Raw genomic sequence first — 20128 nt, forward strand, 5'->3', positions numbered from 1 at the left:
ATAAAAAAACATCATGTCTATGTCCAATCCCTCACTTATTAGTTACATAAGGTTAAAAATAAAAATTTTGCCAGTAATATAACTAAGTTTTACTACAGTGTGACTCCAAAATGTTTTATCTCATATGGCAACATACCGTAATACCGCTATACCGGCTGGAGAGTGGAAAATACCTTGATATGAATTTTAGCTCATACCGCCCACCCTTAGCGCTAATTCAAAATAAGTGTTCGGAGTATCGTGTGTGGTTCCTTTTTCCAAAATATGTGTCCTGCGTGTCGAGAGACCCTGTGTGCATCACGTGTTTTGTCAAAATAAGTGCCTGCTGTACACACGTCAAAACAGTTTATGATAAAAGAGACGATCATGTACACAAAATACACACAAGACACTCCCTTAACATTAAACTCTGATTACACATGAGATTATGCGAGTATCTGGCAAACGCCAGCGTCTCTTTTATCATAAACCCTTTAGACGCGTCTGCAGCAGGCACTTTTTTTGGCAGGACACATGATGCACACATGATCTCTCAAAACACATATTTTGACAAAAAGAACCACACACATGACGGGCTAAATACATGTTGTGATGAACTTCGCATCGAGCACCCTCAATAAAAGAAGTCACCAGCCGCCACTGTGTACCACTGTTTAGAAATGTAGTAATGTTCAATACTTGCAGGGTGCTGAAACTCAATTTATGTGCTGAAAGTGCCTAATAATATTTCTTTAGGCTAATAAAATAATATCTGCATTATAATTGTTTTCATTAGGCTATTTTTGGTGCCCCCTCAGCACTTGGTGTCCTACGCACAGCGTGTGATGCGCGTGGTGTGAGTGGTGGCGCTGAATTAATGTCATCGACAAATAAAAAAAAAGCACTTGACAATGTTCAAATCCTTTATCGAGCTGCAAAAATTGCTTTTATTTCCAAAAACATGCAGCAATCGGAAAAACAAAAGTGCGTACATCTGCTAAGACCCTAACGTGGTGCTAAGCACTTTTCCACGTCAAAGACGTAAATATTTAGCCATGGATGTTCCTGTACGCACACTTTACAATCAAACAGCAGTGGCTCATGTGTTTCCATTGGCAAGAATCTTCACTATACTGTGTAGTGGTTTCTCAAGCCATCAGACTCCTCAGTACATACATACATACATAAAACATGCTGTTATTAAATTGTCTTGCAAATCCAGTTGTGTCACAACACTGTTTTTATGTCAATTACATTTCACTGAGTTTTTTCTGCACTTTACACTTTAAAATGCTGTATTTTTCACACTACCTACTGCTGTTAAACGTGTAGATATGTTATAATGATTTTCTTCCGTAGTTAGAGACATATTGTACTGGCTGGTGCTACTTTTTTATGCATAATGCAGTGTATTGTATTGTTTTTGCACTGTTTCTTGTTCGGCACTGTTTGCACTAGGTTGTACAAATGCACTTTATGTGGCTAGGCAAAAATTACATTTTTAGTCCTTAGCACCATGTTTTTTTATGTAGTTCAGTGTCTCTATGTACCACCATGGTCCTGGAGAAACTTCTCATTTCACTGTGTACATATGGTTGAAATGACAATACAGCTTCCTTTAAGAATGTGACGGCAGATGAAAATAATATGTACACAAAGATCACTCATTTTACATTTGATCACTGGGTTGCTTAAAGGGGACATATAATGAAATTCTGTTTTTTTTTCATGTTTAAGTGCTATATTTGGGTCCCCAGTGCTTCTATCAGCAAAGAAAACGTGAAAAAGACCCAGTACAACCCGGTAAATTTGTTTTGGTAAACCATTTTCTGCAAGCACATGAAGGGGATCTTCTTATAATAATAAAGCCCCTTAATCTGACCACAGCACTGCCATTTAGTGCAGAGAGAAAAATTGACAGCAAAATTGAATTTCAATTTCCACAACCACCATTGTGTCGATCAGTGTTTGCATTTTATCAGGTCACTTGCATTTACAGGGACACACCCAAAAATGGGACATTTTGCTCACACCTATAAAGTGGCAATTTTAACATGCTGTAATAAATTATATATGGGGTATTTTGAGCTATAACTTCACAGAAACAATCTGGGGACACTGAATACTTATTTTACATTTCAAAAAAGTCTTTTTAAATAAAAGACAGTGATTCTCACATTGAACTTGGCCAAAATTGGTTAAAGAGCAACACAGTGAAACAAGAGCAGAGACATTGAAGAATAACAGTTTTTCAATCCTGATCTCTTTAATACTTACAAAAAACTTTTCCTGAAACAATTATTCAGTATTATTAAAAATGATACAAAAGATACTGTTATTTGAAATATTAGCTGGCACCTGGGGAAACATGCCATACATAATGTTGTAAACATGGTGAATGTATATTGGGCAAGGCCACAAAAATGTCAGTGTAACCAAAGCCTGCCATTAATTTTATGGACCATGCTGGCTCACAGCTCCTCTGGAGGGCCGATCACAGTCTGACCTCTGTAGATGCTTGTGACATCACCATGTATCCCTTTCCAGGTGGGATACCAGAAGCAAGTGCTTTTGTCCAATCTTTGGTCTCATAAAAAGCCAGCAGGATTTCAAACACTAAAATATAACAGCTTGTTCAATTGTACACTCAATTTCAAAAAAGGTTAAGAATTATGACCTCCGATTTGTCTGCTGATGTGCTTACCTTGATTGATGGCTAAGATTTTGGAGTGGAAGTTTTTGGGGTTGGACCTCTTCACCATGTACTCATCAATAGGCAGTCTTACCATGCGGACTCCAAGCTCTTTTGCTCTTGTAAAGGTTATTTTCTGTCAAAGACAACGTCGAGATCTTGTTTAAAAATGGCTTTTAGATTTAGGTATTTATTCAGTTAACTATAGTATGGAGAAGAAAGTGAATTTATTTTTAATAAATTATAATATGACCACCTTTTTTATGCTTTCATCCACTAAACCCCCTAAGATATAAACTTTATTTTCCTCCAAGTGTTCCAAAGCTAAGGGACAAAAGCAGAATTTCAGAAATCAGAACAGAGTCATAAATTTAAAAATATAAACATAGCAACAAAATGAAAAACAAACTTAGGCTCTATTTGTGTGTGTGTGTGTGTGTGTGTGTGTGTGTGTATGTATATGTGTGTATATGTATATATGAAGAGTTTGGTTCCAAAACGCAATAAATCCATTTTGACAAATTTCGGTAAAAACGTGTTTTCTATACCAAGAAAGTAACAAGATGAAAACCACTATTTTCTGTTACAGACTTTCACATAGCATCTTTAGGTTATAAAAACATAAAAAATTCAAATCCATAACTAGATTTTCAAAAATTTATTATAAAAACGGATTATTTTTTCCACAAAATGCTATAAATCCATGACAAGTTTTTATTCAAAATGCTATAATAAATCTATTGAATCAATAGCCTATATAAATGTGCATTCATATATTCATATACATTCGTATATTCATTTAGTTGACTAGTTGTACACACTAATTAAAAATATAAACATTAATGTCATTAATGTCAAAACACTTACACTTTGTCATATTAACCCTTAAGAGATCCTTAAAAAAACTTACGTATGTTTTCCTAAGGACAGAAAATGTCACCTTCCCAAAAACTGCTCTAAAATATCATACATCAATATTTTTTCCCACTTTAAACGATTCAGTCTTGTAAACTACTTCTGCTTGAAACATACATATAAAATATTAATTAGATTTGTGAAAATTTTAACCCTTTATATGCCATGTTGTTTACATTAACCCCTGTTTTTTTAACAGGAAAAAACAAAAAAACTAAATATTTTCCAAAAAAAACTTTTGAACTACCATTTGATTATTTTAATTATTAGACCCTGGGATGGGTCAAAGATTGGTAGCAACATTGTTCAAAAAATAACAATGCATTAAAATCAGAGTCAGATTTTATAAAAAACTCACACTTGTGATCCTAAGGCCACAAAATGTCACCTTCCCAAAACTGCTCTAAAAATATCATACATCAATATTTTTTTCCACTTTAAACGATTCAGTCTTTTAAAACTACTTCTGCCTGAAACATACATATCAAATATTAATATAATTTGTGAAAATTTTAACCCTTTATATGCCTGTTTGTTTACATTAGCCCATGTTTTTTTTAAACAGAAAAAAAAAAAAATATTTTCCAAAAAACACATTTGAACCACCATGTGATTATTATTATTATTATACCCTGAGATGTGTCAAAGATTGGTAGCAACATTAATTTTCATGCATTGTTATTTTTTGAACAAGGTCAGATTTTATAAAAAACTTCCTTAAGTGTTCCTAAGGCCACAAAATGACACCTTCCTAAAAATTGCTCTAAAAATATCATATGTCAACATTTTATTACACTTTAAATGATTCAGTCTTTTAGAACTTCTTCTGCCTGAAACATACATATGAAATATTAATTAAATTTGTGGAAATTTTAACCCTTTACATGCCAGTTTGTTTACATTAACCCATGTTTTTTCAACAGAAAAAAACAAAAATCTAAATATTTTCCCCCAAAAAAACATTTGAACTACCATTTGATTATAATTATTATTAGACCCTAGGATGGGTAAAAGATTGGTAGTAACATTGATTTTGATGCATTGTTATTTTTTGAACAGGGTCAGATTTTATACAAAACTCACACTTCCTAAGGCCAAAATGATCCTAAGGCCAAAATGACACCTTCCCAAAAACTGCTCTAAAAATATCATACATCAATCATTTTTTCCACTTTAAACTATTAAATCTTTTAACACTACTTCTTCCTGAAACATACATGTCAAATATTAATTAAATTTGTGGAAATTTTAACCCTTTAAATGCCAATATGTTAACATGAATCAAACCACAGTGTTCGGCTGATGTCGTGAAAACTTTTGTGTGACATCGTTGCCCAGATAGTGACCTGTCCTGATTTCTCACTCCAGAGACTGAGGGCTGATTCATTTTTTATCTGTAAACACCAGTCAGAATGAGCAGCCCCACATAAGCCTGCAGTTTCTCTGTCTCAAGATCTCTCCAGTCTGTGACTGTCTCCCATGTAGGTTTGTCATGGCCCCAATATGCTGCAGGATTTCATGCATCAATGAAAAGCTTGAAGTCAGGGCACTGATTTGGGCAGTGGCATAGTGTGTGAGCCCTGGGATCAAATCTCTGGCTGCTGGGAAGTAGCGGAGCGTCTCCATGTTTGTGGGAGACCAAAAGATTTTTCAATTTTTGATGTCCATCCTGCCGCCACTTCATCCATCTCCTCTCCGCTCTCACCTTCTGACAAGTCTTCTGAAGATCCTTCTTATGAATTAGACTCCAGCTGGTCTACTTCTACCTCTGAGGCCTCCGTGTCGACCTCAGAATCCTCGGAGGAAGATGAGGAGCCATCCTCGCTCTTGAAATGCATGATTATTTCAGGAGCCTTGTGTGTGCTGTAATGCCTTGCCATTTTTACTACTTCTGCTATACTGTTCATACTTATAGCAGTGTACTTGCATAAACAACATGAGCGAGAACCAAAATGAACATTGATTTTGTTTCGGTTCTGACCTCTCATCGTTTTTATTACTGAATTAGTTTATAATGCAGAATGTGCCCTTCAAAGAGAGAAGAATTTGGATATGTTGAATATGCCCCCCTGCCCCACTCAACATCGACTCCACCCCGACATCATCACCACCCCCTTACCACTCAGACACACTTTTTTTACACACACACACCAATTTTCAACATTAAAGGTTTATCTTTTCAGCAGCTATGCGGTCCGCAGAAAACAGCAAAAATTGTGACATTTTGATGAATGCATGAAATGGTAAAAAGTAGCGCCACCTGGTGGACAAGTATAAAAATCGAAACTTCAAGGCCAGTATTGACCTGGAAACTTTCTAGAGGGAGACGAGACACGCTGGCTGTGACTGGATCATTGGGGCTATTTACACTTGGGTGGACGAGAGAGACTCATTACGTTTACACCTGGTATTCAAATCTGTCTCTTTGGTCCACTTTTGACCGCTTCTGTCCTGAATACTGTAAGGGGATGGTGTAATGCCTTGCCATTTTTACTACTTCTGCTATACTGTTCATACTTATAGCAGTGTATTTGCATAAACAACATGAGCGAGAACCAAAATGAACATTGATTTTGTTTCGGTTCTGACCTCTCATCGTTTTTATTACTGAATTAGTTTATAATGCAGAATGTGCCCTTCAAAGAGAGAAGAATTTGGATATGTTGAATATGCCCCCCTGCCCCACTCAACATCGACTCCACCCCGACATCATCACCACCCCCTTACCACTCAGACACACTTTTTTTACACACACACACCAATTTTCAACATTAAAGGTTTATCTTTTCAGCAGCTATGCGGTCCGCAGAAAACAGCAAAAATTGTGACATTTTGATGAATGCATGAAATGGTAAAAAGTAGCGCCACCTGGTGGACAAGTATAAAAATCGAAACTTCAAGGCCAGTAGTTTAAAATGATATATTGACATAAAGGTATGTATTAGTTTATGTTAAGATAAATGGGGGGTCAAAAATGGTAGTTATAATGGGTTTCAATGGGACATTTTTTGCCGCTAGGATCACATGTGTCGGTTTTTGCGTAGCTTAGCCATTTTAAGCTAATTTAAAAAACTGAAACCAAAATTCTAAAATTCATCAAAAATGATTAACCTCTCGCAAGTTTGGGCAATATTCAATCAACACAGCCAAGATGGTTTAAAAGTAAAAATCAAAATGGCAAAATTCTTCATATGTATATGTATATATATATGTGTGTGTGTGTGTGTGTGTGTGTATATGTGTATATGTATATGTACAGATGAACGCGTTATTTTGACAGCCCTATATATATATAGGGCTGTCAAAATAGCGCGTTCATTTCGATGAATTAATCTGAGAGAAAAAAAATAATGCTGATTAATCCATTCCGTATTGACCTGGAAACTTTCTAGAGGGAGACGAGACACGCTGGCTGTGACTGGATCATTGGGGCTATTTACACTTGGGTGGACGAGAGAGACTCATTACGTTTACACCTGGTATTCAAATCTGTCTCTTTGGTCCACTTTTGACCGCTTCTGTCCTGAATACTGTAAGGGGATGGTCTGTCTAGACGGTGGGCGAGTCTCTCCGCTGTCTTTTGAACGCAAGCGGGAGTAATGATGAGTTTATATGGACGCAAACTAATATGTTGGAGTCCGCTGCCTGGGTTTAAGTAAACATGCTGCACAGTGTTTTGTACATGTATATGTTAGAGCTTTCTCTGAATTTTCAGCACAATTGATGAAATAGGATTGCGCAATTTTCACACGCTTGCAAAATTAAAGGGAAACTTCACCCATTTGCATTAAGCTTTGTATCGTTAGAACCCCCGTCATGTTTTTGAATGGTCTTGCATTATTCCCTCAGTTTCTCCTAAGATGGGAGAAATACTGATTTCGGTGAGGCACTTTCTTCTTTCAATGATGTAAAAATCGTCATTTTGCATCATTGAAAGAAGGAAATCCTGTATCTCTATTGAGTGTGAAAGACTACAGACACTCATTCCTCATTTTTCCAAGGTGGGGGCTATGGGTGGGACTCACTCACGCTACAGACCTATTACAGATCAGTGGGTGGGACTTACGAAAATTTATGAACACAGATGGGGAAAAAAACGATCAGCCGCTATCTTTATGCTAAGCTAAGCTAAACAGAAGTTGTGAGGCGAGCCAGACTTCATGTTACAATAACAGTGGAAGTTAATCAATATTATATGGAAGAGGGTGATTTCGCAAGCGTGCTGCTCTAATCCGCTGTTCATTGCACCTTTATGAGCCACAATACAGCAAAGAGCTCAGGCAGATAGAGGAACAAAAGCCCGAGGAGAAGGCCAGAGCCTGGGCTTCGGCTGAGTAGAGGAGCCCGTGGAAGACGCAGCAACCATTGGCCTCTGCTGCGTAGAGAAGCTTGGACAGATACTGCCTGTACTCTCGCTGTGTGCTTGCTTTATAACATTTCTGCATCAGATAAGGATATGGACGTTTGTTTGGTGAATTTTCCAGGCAAAAGAGCAACTTTGCGCGTGTTTGTACGTGTTTATTTACAGACGTGTTTCGGCTTACTAGCAGACGCGCTGCGGAGTATATGAGCTTGGACAGACTCGCGCTGTGTGCTTTCTGTTTAACATTTCTGGATCAGATATGGATATGAAAGTTTGTTTTGTGAATGAAATAAGCACGCGTCCGGAAACAAAGACGTGTTTCGGCTTATGATCACAAGCTCCAAGAGCTGAGGCAGTGTGTCTGTGGAGATATTGTGCAGGGGACGCGTTTGTGTGGAGGATGCAGGGATAAACGGACGTCTGACTGTGAAGTGAGTGTTTCTATTTACTTTGTTATACTAAGGTGGCATTTATGTACACAATAGCATATCTGAGCGGTGTTTTATATGTCTATGTGAAAGCAATGAGGCTGATATTACAAAGATGTAATTACAGTAAACAAGAGACAAAAAGAAAATTGGTAAAACTAAATAAACATTTAAAATGCATACCCTTTTTTTAAGTACTTGAAAAGACATTTGTACTGCAGATCTGACACCTCACGTTACTGTTTGAATAAGACTTTGCTACACACCAGACCAGAGTGTTATTGTGTGTAACACAATGTAACATCACGTTTAAAAGCAAGTCATGATTGGTGTCTGTCAGACACAGTGGTGGCTATTTTCTTTTTTATACTAACGTGGCATTTATGTACACAATAGCATATCTGAGCGGTGTTCCGATTAATGGGAGTGGCTTGCAGAGCTGTGCATTGTGGTGCATAGTGGCAGTTGTAGTTTTTCACACAAATGTGCTCTAAAGTCACGTTCTGTCTTTTCTCGGGCAAATATGCACAAAATCGACTACAAATATGACCCACTTTCCATAAAGATTAATGTTCCTATCGGTGAAATGGCCCTTTAAACTGCGGAGATCAGCCGCTTTAGTTTTATCAATGAAAGGCTAAAAATAGCACTGTTCACTGTGTGTTTGCGCCAGAAGTCAGAAAAGACGTAAAACATTGTGTTTAGTACCTCAGATTAGATAAATGGGTGGAGGGAAGGCGGTCGCGTGTTGCTGTTCGAACACATTCAACCACATTTACACTACAAAAGCAATCCGATCAAAAGGGGTTTCGACTACCTCTGAATGTGGTTGAAAGTGGTCAAAAGTGGACAAGCTTAAAACGTTTTGAACACCGTTTACACTTGGCATTAACGTTGTCCACTTGTGATCCGATCGATGAAAACGCATGTTAAAGCCAAGTGTAAACAGCCTCTCAGAGTCTCATAATCGCATTGCAGATTGCCATGTAACGGCTAGCTACAGTACTGATTAGTGAAAGCAAGTGAAATATCTTGAGATAAAGAAAACTGATTTTATGCTTACAAAATCACCCTTTACAAGGCGTTAAGTTGAAGAATTAATAAAGGCTTAAGGAGCTTGGACCAGATTGAGCAGCAGGAAATGATCATGGTCGAGTTTGGTCGAAAAGTGCTTTTCCAGGACTTATGGCAAACGAAGTTGACTAACATTAGCAGGATGCTACAGTATGTAAGTCATCATGATATTTATTGTTTTTAATGTTTGCGGTTTCAAAGTTTGCTAATAGACTGCCCCAAAACTTTGTGGCGCATTTGAGCTGCCACTGCGTAGACAAGATGCTCAGATAATCCGGTATTTTCTGTGGCTTGGTCAACTTTGTTGCAAAGTACTGGTCTGTGAATAGGCACCTTACTCTGTGTGTGTGCGATTGCGTGCATGTGTGTGTGTGCGCACATGCATGTGTCAGATCGGGTTAACCAAAGTGTAAATGGAAGAATGCGAGATCAACCTCCAGAACTAGGGCTGCACGAAAACCGCATGTGATTGTCACGCACATCTCGTCAGTAAAGCCGGTTCCTTGATAAGTAATAAATCACCATCAGCTGCTTTCAGATTGAGCGGCATTTACTACCCGTAGCCGTAGTTTACTGTCAAGCGGGGAAATATTGTATGCATAACCGTGGATGAATCGCCTGAGATTATGAATGCAATATTTCCTAGTTTTCAGTTAAATTATGGCTCATTGTAATAAATGCCGCTCCATCTAAAAAGCAGCTTATGGCGATTTATTACTCATCAAGCAACAGAGGTGTAAAAAGTACTCAAAAATGTTACTCAAGTGAAAGTACAAGTACTGAGTGTAAATTTTACTCAATTAAAAGTAAAAGTATCTGGCCATAATCATACTTGAGTAAAAGTAAAAAAGGAAAACATTAAAATTGTACTTGAGTATTAAAAAAGTAAAAGTAACGAGAAGAATGAAAACTAGAGATTCTTGTTGAAGCTTTTAATCTCCAAAAACATGAAGTGAATGAAACATAAAAGGTTTTATCCTTCTTTACAACTGTTTGTATTTAGTTTTATTTATTTATAAATATTGAATGCTTGATTCTGATTGGCTGAGAAATGTTCCATGGGTGTTGATTATTTTTTAATAATCGCACACCTAACTTTTAAAATGTCTTAAAAATAGGCACCAGAGCAATGTTTGTGGTAACTATGGTATAAGCGGAATAAATGACTCCGGTCCTTTGAATTATTCAAAAATAATGCACACCCGCAGTGTAACGGCACTCCGTTTTGCGTCATGCCGGATTACCACCTAGGGTTTGCATTATTTTCTTATAATTCAGCTGCCCGTCGTCAATTATTCCTTACTTATCAAACTACAGTGTAAGACTACCTAATTTCAGTATGCAACATGCTACTAAAAGTTGTAAAACCTCGAATTTAACTTAAGCAGAAGCTAATTTTCAAAATTCAAGCTCTATCAAGCCTTTTACAGGCAGCCGATGCAGGAAGAGGTGTATTAGATCTTGTTCACACTGTCAGTCATTTCCGGAAATCCATTTCAGTCTGACCATCCTGATCGCTATTGTCTAGCTTTTCGGTTATGTCATGCTGTTGGGTCACGTGAAAAAAAGTCTAAAGCAACTTGGTGTGTGAATGATTACATTAATTAGTTCATTACTGATAATAAACCCACATTATACTCAAATTCATTCATACTCAAAAGGACTACTTTCTAAACACTGGGGAGTTACAAGGCTGGATGTACACAAAGGCTTCGTCTTAAAAGTGGAGCAATTCCAACTACACTCTGGTTCTGCTGACTGACATCCTGTAAGTAGCCGATGTTTTCATATTTAATGAATTTCCTACTGACAAATAAAACACAAGTTTTGAGCTGTGACGCGCCTGTGTTTTCATATTTAATGAATTTCCTACTGACGTTTCAAAAACGAGTTTGACCATATTTGAGTTTGAACACACAACCATTTTCATTTTAACTTCATGGGGCCTCCTTGCACCAGCTACAAAACAAGAGCTGTTGCGAAAAGGAAGGAACCAAGGAAAATCCTTTTTTCACTATATCTATTTTATCTATAAATTTTCTTTTTTTGTTTCTCCCTTACTTTCATTTGGTAAAGTTGCTTCTGTTGTTTTTTCCTCGTGGGCTCGTTTGGGGTTTTCCTAGATGACTTTAAAATATTTAATATTTATTTTTCCTGTCAACACGCGCAACCAGCAGCGGTGTAGAAATTATGGGCGCATTACTTAGGAATTGTGGGTTGTACGATATGATTGAATGTAGCACGTATTTTGTGGCTAAAAAGCATATTACTTTGTGTATTTGGTGTAATACAATGTGTTTGCGTGGTTTATTGTTAAAAAAAATGCATTATTTTCCAAATACTGTTAATTTTTGTAGCACCTCTACGTCCCACCCATCTGCAACAGATCATTTTGTACAAAGCTCATCGTTGTGAGAATTACCATGTTTTGAAAGATGAGAACCCACAGCAATAGTGAGAGCCAGGAGATACTATTGTATTTACTGTCTTATCAATACGAGCCTGACCCAGAGAATGCAGATGACAAGCTGATCGATCAACTTTACCAGCGCAATGTGAGCAGAACATAACAGATTGGTATGGTAAGGATACTTAAACATAAAAACATGTCTGCATTTGTGATAGTAGAATTAGTAGAATAATTGGAGTGTTTCTTGCTAGCCCTATGATAATACATCACGATATCTGCCACACTATGCGCGGTCTCTGCCAAACTAAGTGCAACTTTTGTCTCTTTATTTAAGTCCACAAAAATAGTTTTTGTATAAGTTGAATTGTTCCAGACTACCTTTTTTTTACTGGAAACACTGTAGCCCCTGACTGAAAATTTCAGGAGAACAAGCTAAAAATTTGGGAGCACACATTATATCAATGAATGCAATTATTCACTTTTTCCCCAAAATAACTGCATTACTGACAAATACTTTTATAATAAATAGACTTGATATGCATTTGTTGCACGTCATTATGCACAATTGATCAAACTTTAAGAATAATAAGTGAAATATAGATGTCTCTAAAATCATCAATGAAGATTCCATATGCTTAGTTCTGCAGCTAGTAAATACCAGTAGTTATGTTGTAATTGATTTGTTGCATGTAACATACATTATTTTATTATAATATATATACAATAGTTATATCCAGTGTTATCCAGTAAGCATATTGTGGGGACAATTTGGCATGGCTTTTATACATACTGTTATCCTTTACACGTTTCTTGTCCTCTATCCAATTTTGGTGACGTGGGCACCTAATACCTATACAAGTATATTTTCTATAGACGTGTAAAACCATATTTTTGCCGATTGTTTTACCTTCACTGTTTCACGAGTTTGCCCGCCCATTTAGTCTTACTAATTATTGGTACATGAACTTGGCTTGCTGTTCTCGAAGGCAGCTTGAACCTTAAGTCAGGCTCGAGCCCCAATTTTAGGTAACAGAACAGAAGAAAAACATTTCAGCAAAGGAGGAGATGAGGAGGGGCGATTCCAGAAAAATTGCGGCTGGGCACAGAGATCCCCCTTAACCATATGATTTTAATGATTGATACAGGTCTAAATGTTTAGGTTCCTTTCAAACCTACATTTAAAGTGGACCCGTTTAAATATTATTACTGCAATAAAAGAGTATTTTGATCATGGTGCCGCAATCGCTGGATAATTCTGTTGTTGTTTTGCAGAAGCCTGCAATTACTTTTCAGTCATTTGCGATGTCACAGAGTTGAACATCTTCACGTTTTTACATGATTTGCGAGGTACATTTGCAAATGATTCATAAAGTCATACATCTGCAATTCTTTGATTGGTTGTGTTTTAGAAGTACTGTATGTTCAAACTCTAATGGCAGCAAAGTGATCACCGATGAGTAGAGAAAGAGACACGCAGAAAAAGAGAGAGCGCAGCCGATGTTTTTTGAAGTTAGATCTTAAAGGTCCCATTCTTTCTGTGTTTTTGAAGCTTTGATTGTGTTTACAGTGCGCAATATAACTAGTGTTGCTTTCGTCAACGAACCTTTTTCACGTGATGAAAACGAGACGCAACAAAAATGATGGTCTATGACGATGACTATAATAAAATGTATAATGCAATATTGGTAACGAATAAAAATTAGACTTAAAGTGGTTTACAAAATAAAAACTAAGCTAAAATGTTTCTTCATTTTCATTAACCAAAACAAGCCGAGACGAAATGTTATGACGTTATTTCATCTTTTTAGCCATCCCAGCATCTCCGCGCCCCGCCACCTGACTGCAGATGAACACGTGTGTTGGCACTGCGCAGATCAATCAAAACATAAAAGTAAAGCGAGAGCAAGTAGAAAGCAGGCAATGCTTTGATATCATACGCCTCCGTTTGCACAGTAATGGGCGTTTCACACGGTACGCGGCAACTGCGAGTGTTTAGTTCTTTTTCAATAGTAGACTTGCGGAAAGCGGCAAAACGGGGGCGGTTACAGAAGTGAAGCGGAGTTTGGTCCACACGCCTTGCTTGTGCACCCAAAATCCTATTCCTTTTGTGGACATGACTCTTAATGGTAGGTGCCATTAAAGATAAACAGATTGGCACTAAATGCTGCACAAAACGCTTCCACTACACGAGAAAGGTTGTAGCCACGGTTGAAAAGGTTGAAACAGCCATACACAATTGATGGACCGTTATGACCGGAAAGATGCAGCATTCGGTCTCCAAATGGTAAATAAAAGTCCAAAATAAAGCCTGTGCATTATTTGCAGGTCAGTTTACAAGCCTGTTAAAATGTACAGCTTTGATTGCTGACACCACCAAATCATCTGCGTGATGTAAAATTGCATAACAAAGTTAAATTTATATCATGTAACAGTTGTTTAAATGACATTGTGCTGCGTTGCGTTTTGAAACATGGTAAAGATATCTATGCTTAATACATTTGTTGTATTATGCTAATAACTACACTTATTTATTATTTGAATGAACAAAACCTACTTAGGGGCCAGTCACACCAATAGCGTTTATGGCAGTTGCAGGCGCCTTTTTTGAATGATATTCTATGGGCAGGGCGCGTTTGCGCGCTGTTTATGCGCGCCGAGCGCCTTGCGTTTTTTTGCCGCCTGCCGCGGACGCGTTTTTGAAGGAGCGCTGAGAGCGGAGAAGCGCCCGACGTCATTCGTGTCTTTCCATTGTCCAATCGAATGAGGGGAGAGGCGGGCCTTACATTGTGGCGAGGGAAGTTTACAGTTGCTTTGAAGAACCGGACTCCACTCGCTCACTCTCTCCTGCGTGTTTGTGCACCTCTCATCCTCAAACAAGGTCAGAGCAAGCGTCCTCTTTTTAAAGTTTCTGCTGATATGACAGTTAACAGCAAAAGAGCGCTCACGCTTCAATATTTGATTGACAAGACAGCTGACTCAGTGGTTGCTTAGCAATATGAAAAGCCGCGTCGCACTGCTCTTTTTTTAAAAAAGGCAGTGCGTCGCGCCTTGCGTTTGCAAGCGTTTAAAGCGCTTTTGGTGTGACTGAAGCCTTAGCTGAATACTTGAGTGTTAAATCAATCAAACACCTGTATTATTGAGAACATAACCATACATATTAACTTTTGCTTTTATTAATAGATATCTTAAAACTGACTTTTAATTTACTTACAAGAAAGACATTTATTAATTCTCCAAAATTGCTTAGATTTATACTGACATGTAAGATCAGCTTTGCAACATTAGATTAAGCCAAAGTCAATTAACTACACAGGTACAGATACAGAAATATAGGCTACAATATATAATTGCATATTTGTATGATTGTAGTTTGTGCTGCTGTCAAAGCACAATTATAAATTATAACAATAGATAGCATATTTTTATTCTAACACATACTATAGTTGTGTGTGACCATTTGACCAGTAGCGGCCCTGTGTGTATGTTTTGGCATAGACTACTTCTGTTTTGATTATGTAGACTTTTATGTAGACTCTTACAAAAATCAAGTCACTCACTCAGACGATAGTAAAATAAATATCTTGTAAATTCAAATCAGAGCATCTACCATGTCTGGAATGGATGTATTCTTGAGTTTATAAGGTAACAATAATATAACAAGATAACTTTTGTTTGAAATGGTTTGGCTAAAAGCAGGGTTCCCGCGGGGTCTTAAAAAGTCTAAAATACAGAATGCTAAATTTAAGGCCTTAAAAAGTCTTAAAAACGCCCAGATTTTTATCCTAGGTCTTAAATTTAATTTACTCAAGTCTTAAATTTCTTACCTCCTTTCATTCCCGAAAAGCGTTGTCCGCAGAAAATAAAATAGTAATTTAAAACGCTGAAGAACTAATCAGTGGCGGAGGCAGAAAGATGGGTGGGTCTCTAAAAAAGAAACCGGCATCCGCACTTTGTCATAATCCACGCAAATCGTGCCATTAGCTATATTACAGGTATTGTCTGACTGTATACTGTGGGCTGGGCAAGAAACAAACCTTAAACTTAGTTTTGTGTACGCAAAAATCTTTTCTGGGTTAATTTAACCAATTAGCCTGTGGCTTATCTGAGTATTTGCCAGGTTCTGAAACAGAGGACCCAGAAGCTAACAGACTGCATTAGTGATATTAGAGGCTGTTTACACTTGGCATTAACATGCGTTTTTGTCGATCGGATCACAAGTGGACGACGTTAATGCCAGGTGTAAACGGTGTTCAAAACGTTTTGAACGCGTCCACTTTCGACCACTTTCAACCAATGTTCCCTTTAAGCTGCGCGCGTGCGCGGCCCGCGCAGGCCAGTCAAAGTGGCCGCGCAATAGATTTGTCAGACCGCGCACATTTTTCAGACCGCACATAAACATTGATGCATTTGCCGTTGTAAAAGAATTAAGAGAGAGTGAAGACGAGTGTTCTAGAAGGAGAAGAAACTTTCAACCAATCGCTGATCTTGCTACGGTGACAGACACTTTTATGAGCCAATGGTAGCAGCGCATTCAGTTCACACAGGTACCGCTTCCAGCACGAGCACAAAGTGAGAGCGAGTCAGATGAGCGAGTCAGATGAGCAGCTGCACGGGGCGATCTCAAGAAACTAAAATATTTATTAAGAGGAAAAAGTGATTCAAAACAGTGATTTAAAACAAATTATTGGATTCCTGAAGTGATGTGATAACTTGGAAAAGCTGTCGCTAGAGTGAGGAGAGAGCAAAATAGAGAATTAGAACGGAGGCAGATTCAGAATCACAGAGCATCAAAACACTGCGAATGAACTTCTTCTTTTAAATAAGAAGTTAAAATTTATGCTTTGGTGAGTTATATTCTAAATATTAACTTGACATTATGGCATAAGTGTTGCAAATTTGGCAGCAAACTATGAGTTTTATTAGTTTGTTTACATTGGCCGTTATAACGAACGAGCTGAAGCTATTTACATTTGAAAGTTAACAGTCAAGTAACGTAAATGTGATTAAAAAATAACATTTGTTCAATAAGTGTTGAAACCCTGAGTTAGGTTGTTATTTGAAATGTTTACATGATGCTTATTTATAAATCTGTTGAATTGAATATTAATTACTGTTCTGCCTTGTGTTTTTACAAGGCTGGGTTTTTTTTGTGAGAATTGCGAACATCTGTAAAGTTCTCCTGCTCCATCTTGGACACGCGAGACAATTAAGTATATACTGAAGGTGTATACAAAAAGGCGAGACAACCAGAACTGTGCTTTGAATTCATCAGAACTGGTAGGAGGATATTTTTCCTTTTTGTTTCGGACAACTACAGTACTAGGACGTGAATTCGCTGAAACTTCATTTTCCGTATTTTCTTGGATTTTCTTCAAAGGACACTTACTTTGAACTGAACTATTTAAACTATTTAAAGGAACGGTCCTTTGAACCGAGTCAATTGATTCATAAATTCAACCCAACTGAGTCATTTAAGTGAATCATTAATTTGGATTACAAACAAAATGAAACAGTGTTACACTTTTACAAGTATTTTATTTATTTATTTATATATTTGCTCTGTAGTATATGAGAACTGATTTTCAGCTTGAGTTGAACGGTTCAATCTGCTAAACCCAGGTACCTGGTAAATTTCAAAGAGAGGAGTATTGGGATTTATTGCATATTGTTTCTTGTATTTGAGATTTATATTCCTTAAGCAAGATACAGAAAAGAGAAACACTTTCTTAAATTAATATTTTCAATATAAATCTACAAATAATCAGAAACCAAGACTCTGTGTTGATCTTTTACTTACCTGTCATCTCTCCAGTAGCCGTGCCTTTCTCTTCTGATACACAGGCCCACATTGAACATTATACGTGTGTATACACTAAACCCCGTTACACGCTACACTGTCATCTCTTTGAATCTCCTATGGTTAACGCAAGCTCGTGGTCATTTTCGGCAGGTCGTGTGGTTGCGAATTGCTCACAGTACTAAAAATGTGCGCTCAGAAAAAAAAGAATTTGCTCAGTGCTGTAAAAAATTAGAGGGAACATTGCTTTCAACCACATTCAGAGGTAGTCGAAACCACTTTCGATCGGATCGCTTTGGAGTTGCGGAACGCAATGTGGTTGAATGCGTTCAAACAGCCACACGCGACCGCCTTCTCTCCGCCCATTTATCTAATCTGAGGTATTAAACACCAATTTTACGTCTTTTTTTGACTTCTGCCGTGAACATACGGTGAACAGCGCTATTTTTAGCCTTTCATTGATAAAACTACTGCGAGTGTTCTCCGTAGTTTCGTTTTGAAAGCGTGAAAGTTGCGCGATCCTATTTCATCAATTGCGCTGAAAATTCAGAGAAAGCTCCAACAAATAAACGTACAAAACACTGTGCAGCATGTATACTTGCTAAACAAGCAGCGGGCTCCGACATAATATAAGTTTGCGTCCATATAAACTCATAATTACTCCCGCTCGCGTTTGAATGACAGCAGAGAGACTCGCCCACCGTCTCACAGACCACCCCCTCACAGTATTCAGGACAGATGCGGTCGAAAGTGGACAAAAGAAACGGATTTAAATACCAGGTGTAAACGTAATGTGTCTCTCTCGTCCACTTGTGATCCGATCGATGAAAACACATCTTAATACCAAGTGTAAACAGCCAGTTAGGGACTGGATGGCACATACATTTCTTATGCTATACTCCAATAAGACAGAGATACTTATTATTGAACCGAATCGCTACAAACATAATATGTCAGATTACAAGTTGCCCATAGATGGCTGCACGGTTGTGCCATCTTCCACGGTTAAGAATTTAGGCGTGATGTTCGACAGCAATCTAGCTTTTGATAGTCATATCTCCAACGTCTGCCGCACAGCATTCTTCCATCTTAGAAATATCTCAAAAATACGCCATATGCTGTCTGCATCAGATGCAGAAAAGCTTATCCATGCTTTTATGACCTCTAGAATAGACTATTGTAACTCGTTACTCGGGGGATGCCATGCAAATCAGTTAAACAAGCTACAGCTGGTTCAAAACGCCGCCGCAAGAGTGCTTACTCGATCTAAAAAGTATGACAACATCAGTCCAATTCTGGCATCTTTACACTGGCTACCAGTTAAATATCGCATACAATTTAAAATATTACTAATCACCTACAAAGCCTTAAATGGCCTAGCGCCCTCGTATATTAAAGAACTACTATCAGAATACAATCCATCACGTAAACTGCGCTCACAAAATTCTGGTCACTTAATTATCCCTAGAATATCAAAAGTGTCTAAAGGTGGTAGATCCTTTTCCTACTTAGCCCCTAAGCTCTGGAATGATTTACCAAATAATGTTCGAGTATCAGACACAGCCGATCAATTTAAATCTAAACTTAAGACATTCTTCTTTAACAAAGCATTCACATAGAATGTCCAGTAAATGTACTTTTCCCGCAGTAATTATTTTTGTCTAGAGCAAAGCACTCACATACCTCATATGGGTAATATGCTATTGCCGCAATAGTTAGCCTGTCTGGAACCGAGCTGAATTAAACCACTATAATGTATGACACTTGCATTACATGCGAACGGCCCCTACGCTAATAGAATTCTGTTTTTGTCTCCCTGTCTCGTCCTCGACCCCGAGGACAATGAGACAAACAGACGCAGTTCCTGCTGCTGTGAAGGTCATCGCACCACTGATCTACTGGCTGTCCTTCAACGTGATGCCCAGCCGATGCGCGACCAACGACCACCGGCTGAACCACTTTAATCCGCTTACCCGCTTCCTATCCTTACCGTGTCTATATATATAAATATATATTAATTTCTCCCTAGGGTTTTTTGTCCTTCTAGGAGTTTTCTCTAGGAGTCCCACCGGGTTTTCTCCTAAGGGGGTTTTTTAGTCCCAGGGAGAGTCAGCCAACTTTGGCTTAACTTAGCACTTTACTGTATACGTTACATTATTAATATGCACGCTTGTACGGTTTTAACCTTAGCCGCTATATTCTACTTCTTATACTATCTATTGATTTTCTGTGTTCTCCTCTACATCTTCTCATGTAAAACTGCTTTGCAACAATTAACACTTGTGAAAAGCGCTATATAAATAAAGTTGAATTGAATTGAATAGAAGCGAAAAAAAAATCAACTTTATTGAAAATCAACTTAAAACAGTCGGGCCGTCGAGTCACGATCCACCAACAGCGAGTCAACTTTAGTGTTACACAGTTTTCACTTTGGAGGATTTTGTTTACCTCACTGCTCAAAGCGCTTTTA

The 20128-nt window shown here is 37.8% G+C and overlaps 1 protein-coding gene across 1 annotated transcript in view; it reads right to left on the minus strand.

Annotated features, from left to right (window-relative positions):
* Positions 1-2208: 2208 nt before the first annotated feature.
* The window catches only part of trmt10b (tRNA methyltransferase 10B), a 51566-nt gene continuing 33646 nt past the window's right edge, over positions 2209-20128 (minus strand). Inside the window, exons 6-8 of the mRNA XM_065255004.2 lie at positions 2928-2995; positions 2684-2807; positions 2209-2595 (exon numbers count right to left, since the gene is read on the minus strand). Of these exons, the coding sequence (XP_065111076.2) occupies positions 2474-2595; positions 2684-2807; positions 2928-2995 (314 nt within the window). The 3' untranslated portion in view covers positions 2209-2473. The remainder of the gene's footprint in view (positions 2596-2683; positions 2808-2927; positions 2996-20128) is intronic.

The sequence above is a fragment of the Paramisgurnus dabryanus genome, chromosome 2 (genome assembly GCF_030506205.2).
Source record: "Paramisgurnus dabryanus chromosome 2, PD_genome_1.1, whole genome shotgun sequence".
Taxonomy (NCBI): Eukaryota; Metazoa; Chordata; class Actinopteri; order Cypriniformes; family Cobitidae; genus Paramisgurnus; species Paramisgurnus dabryanus.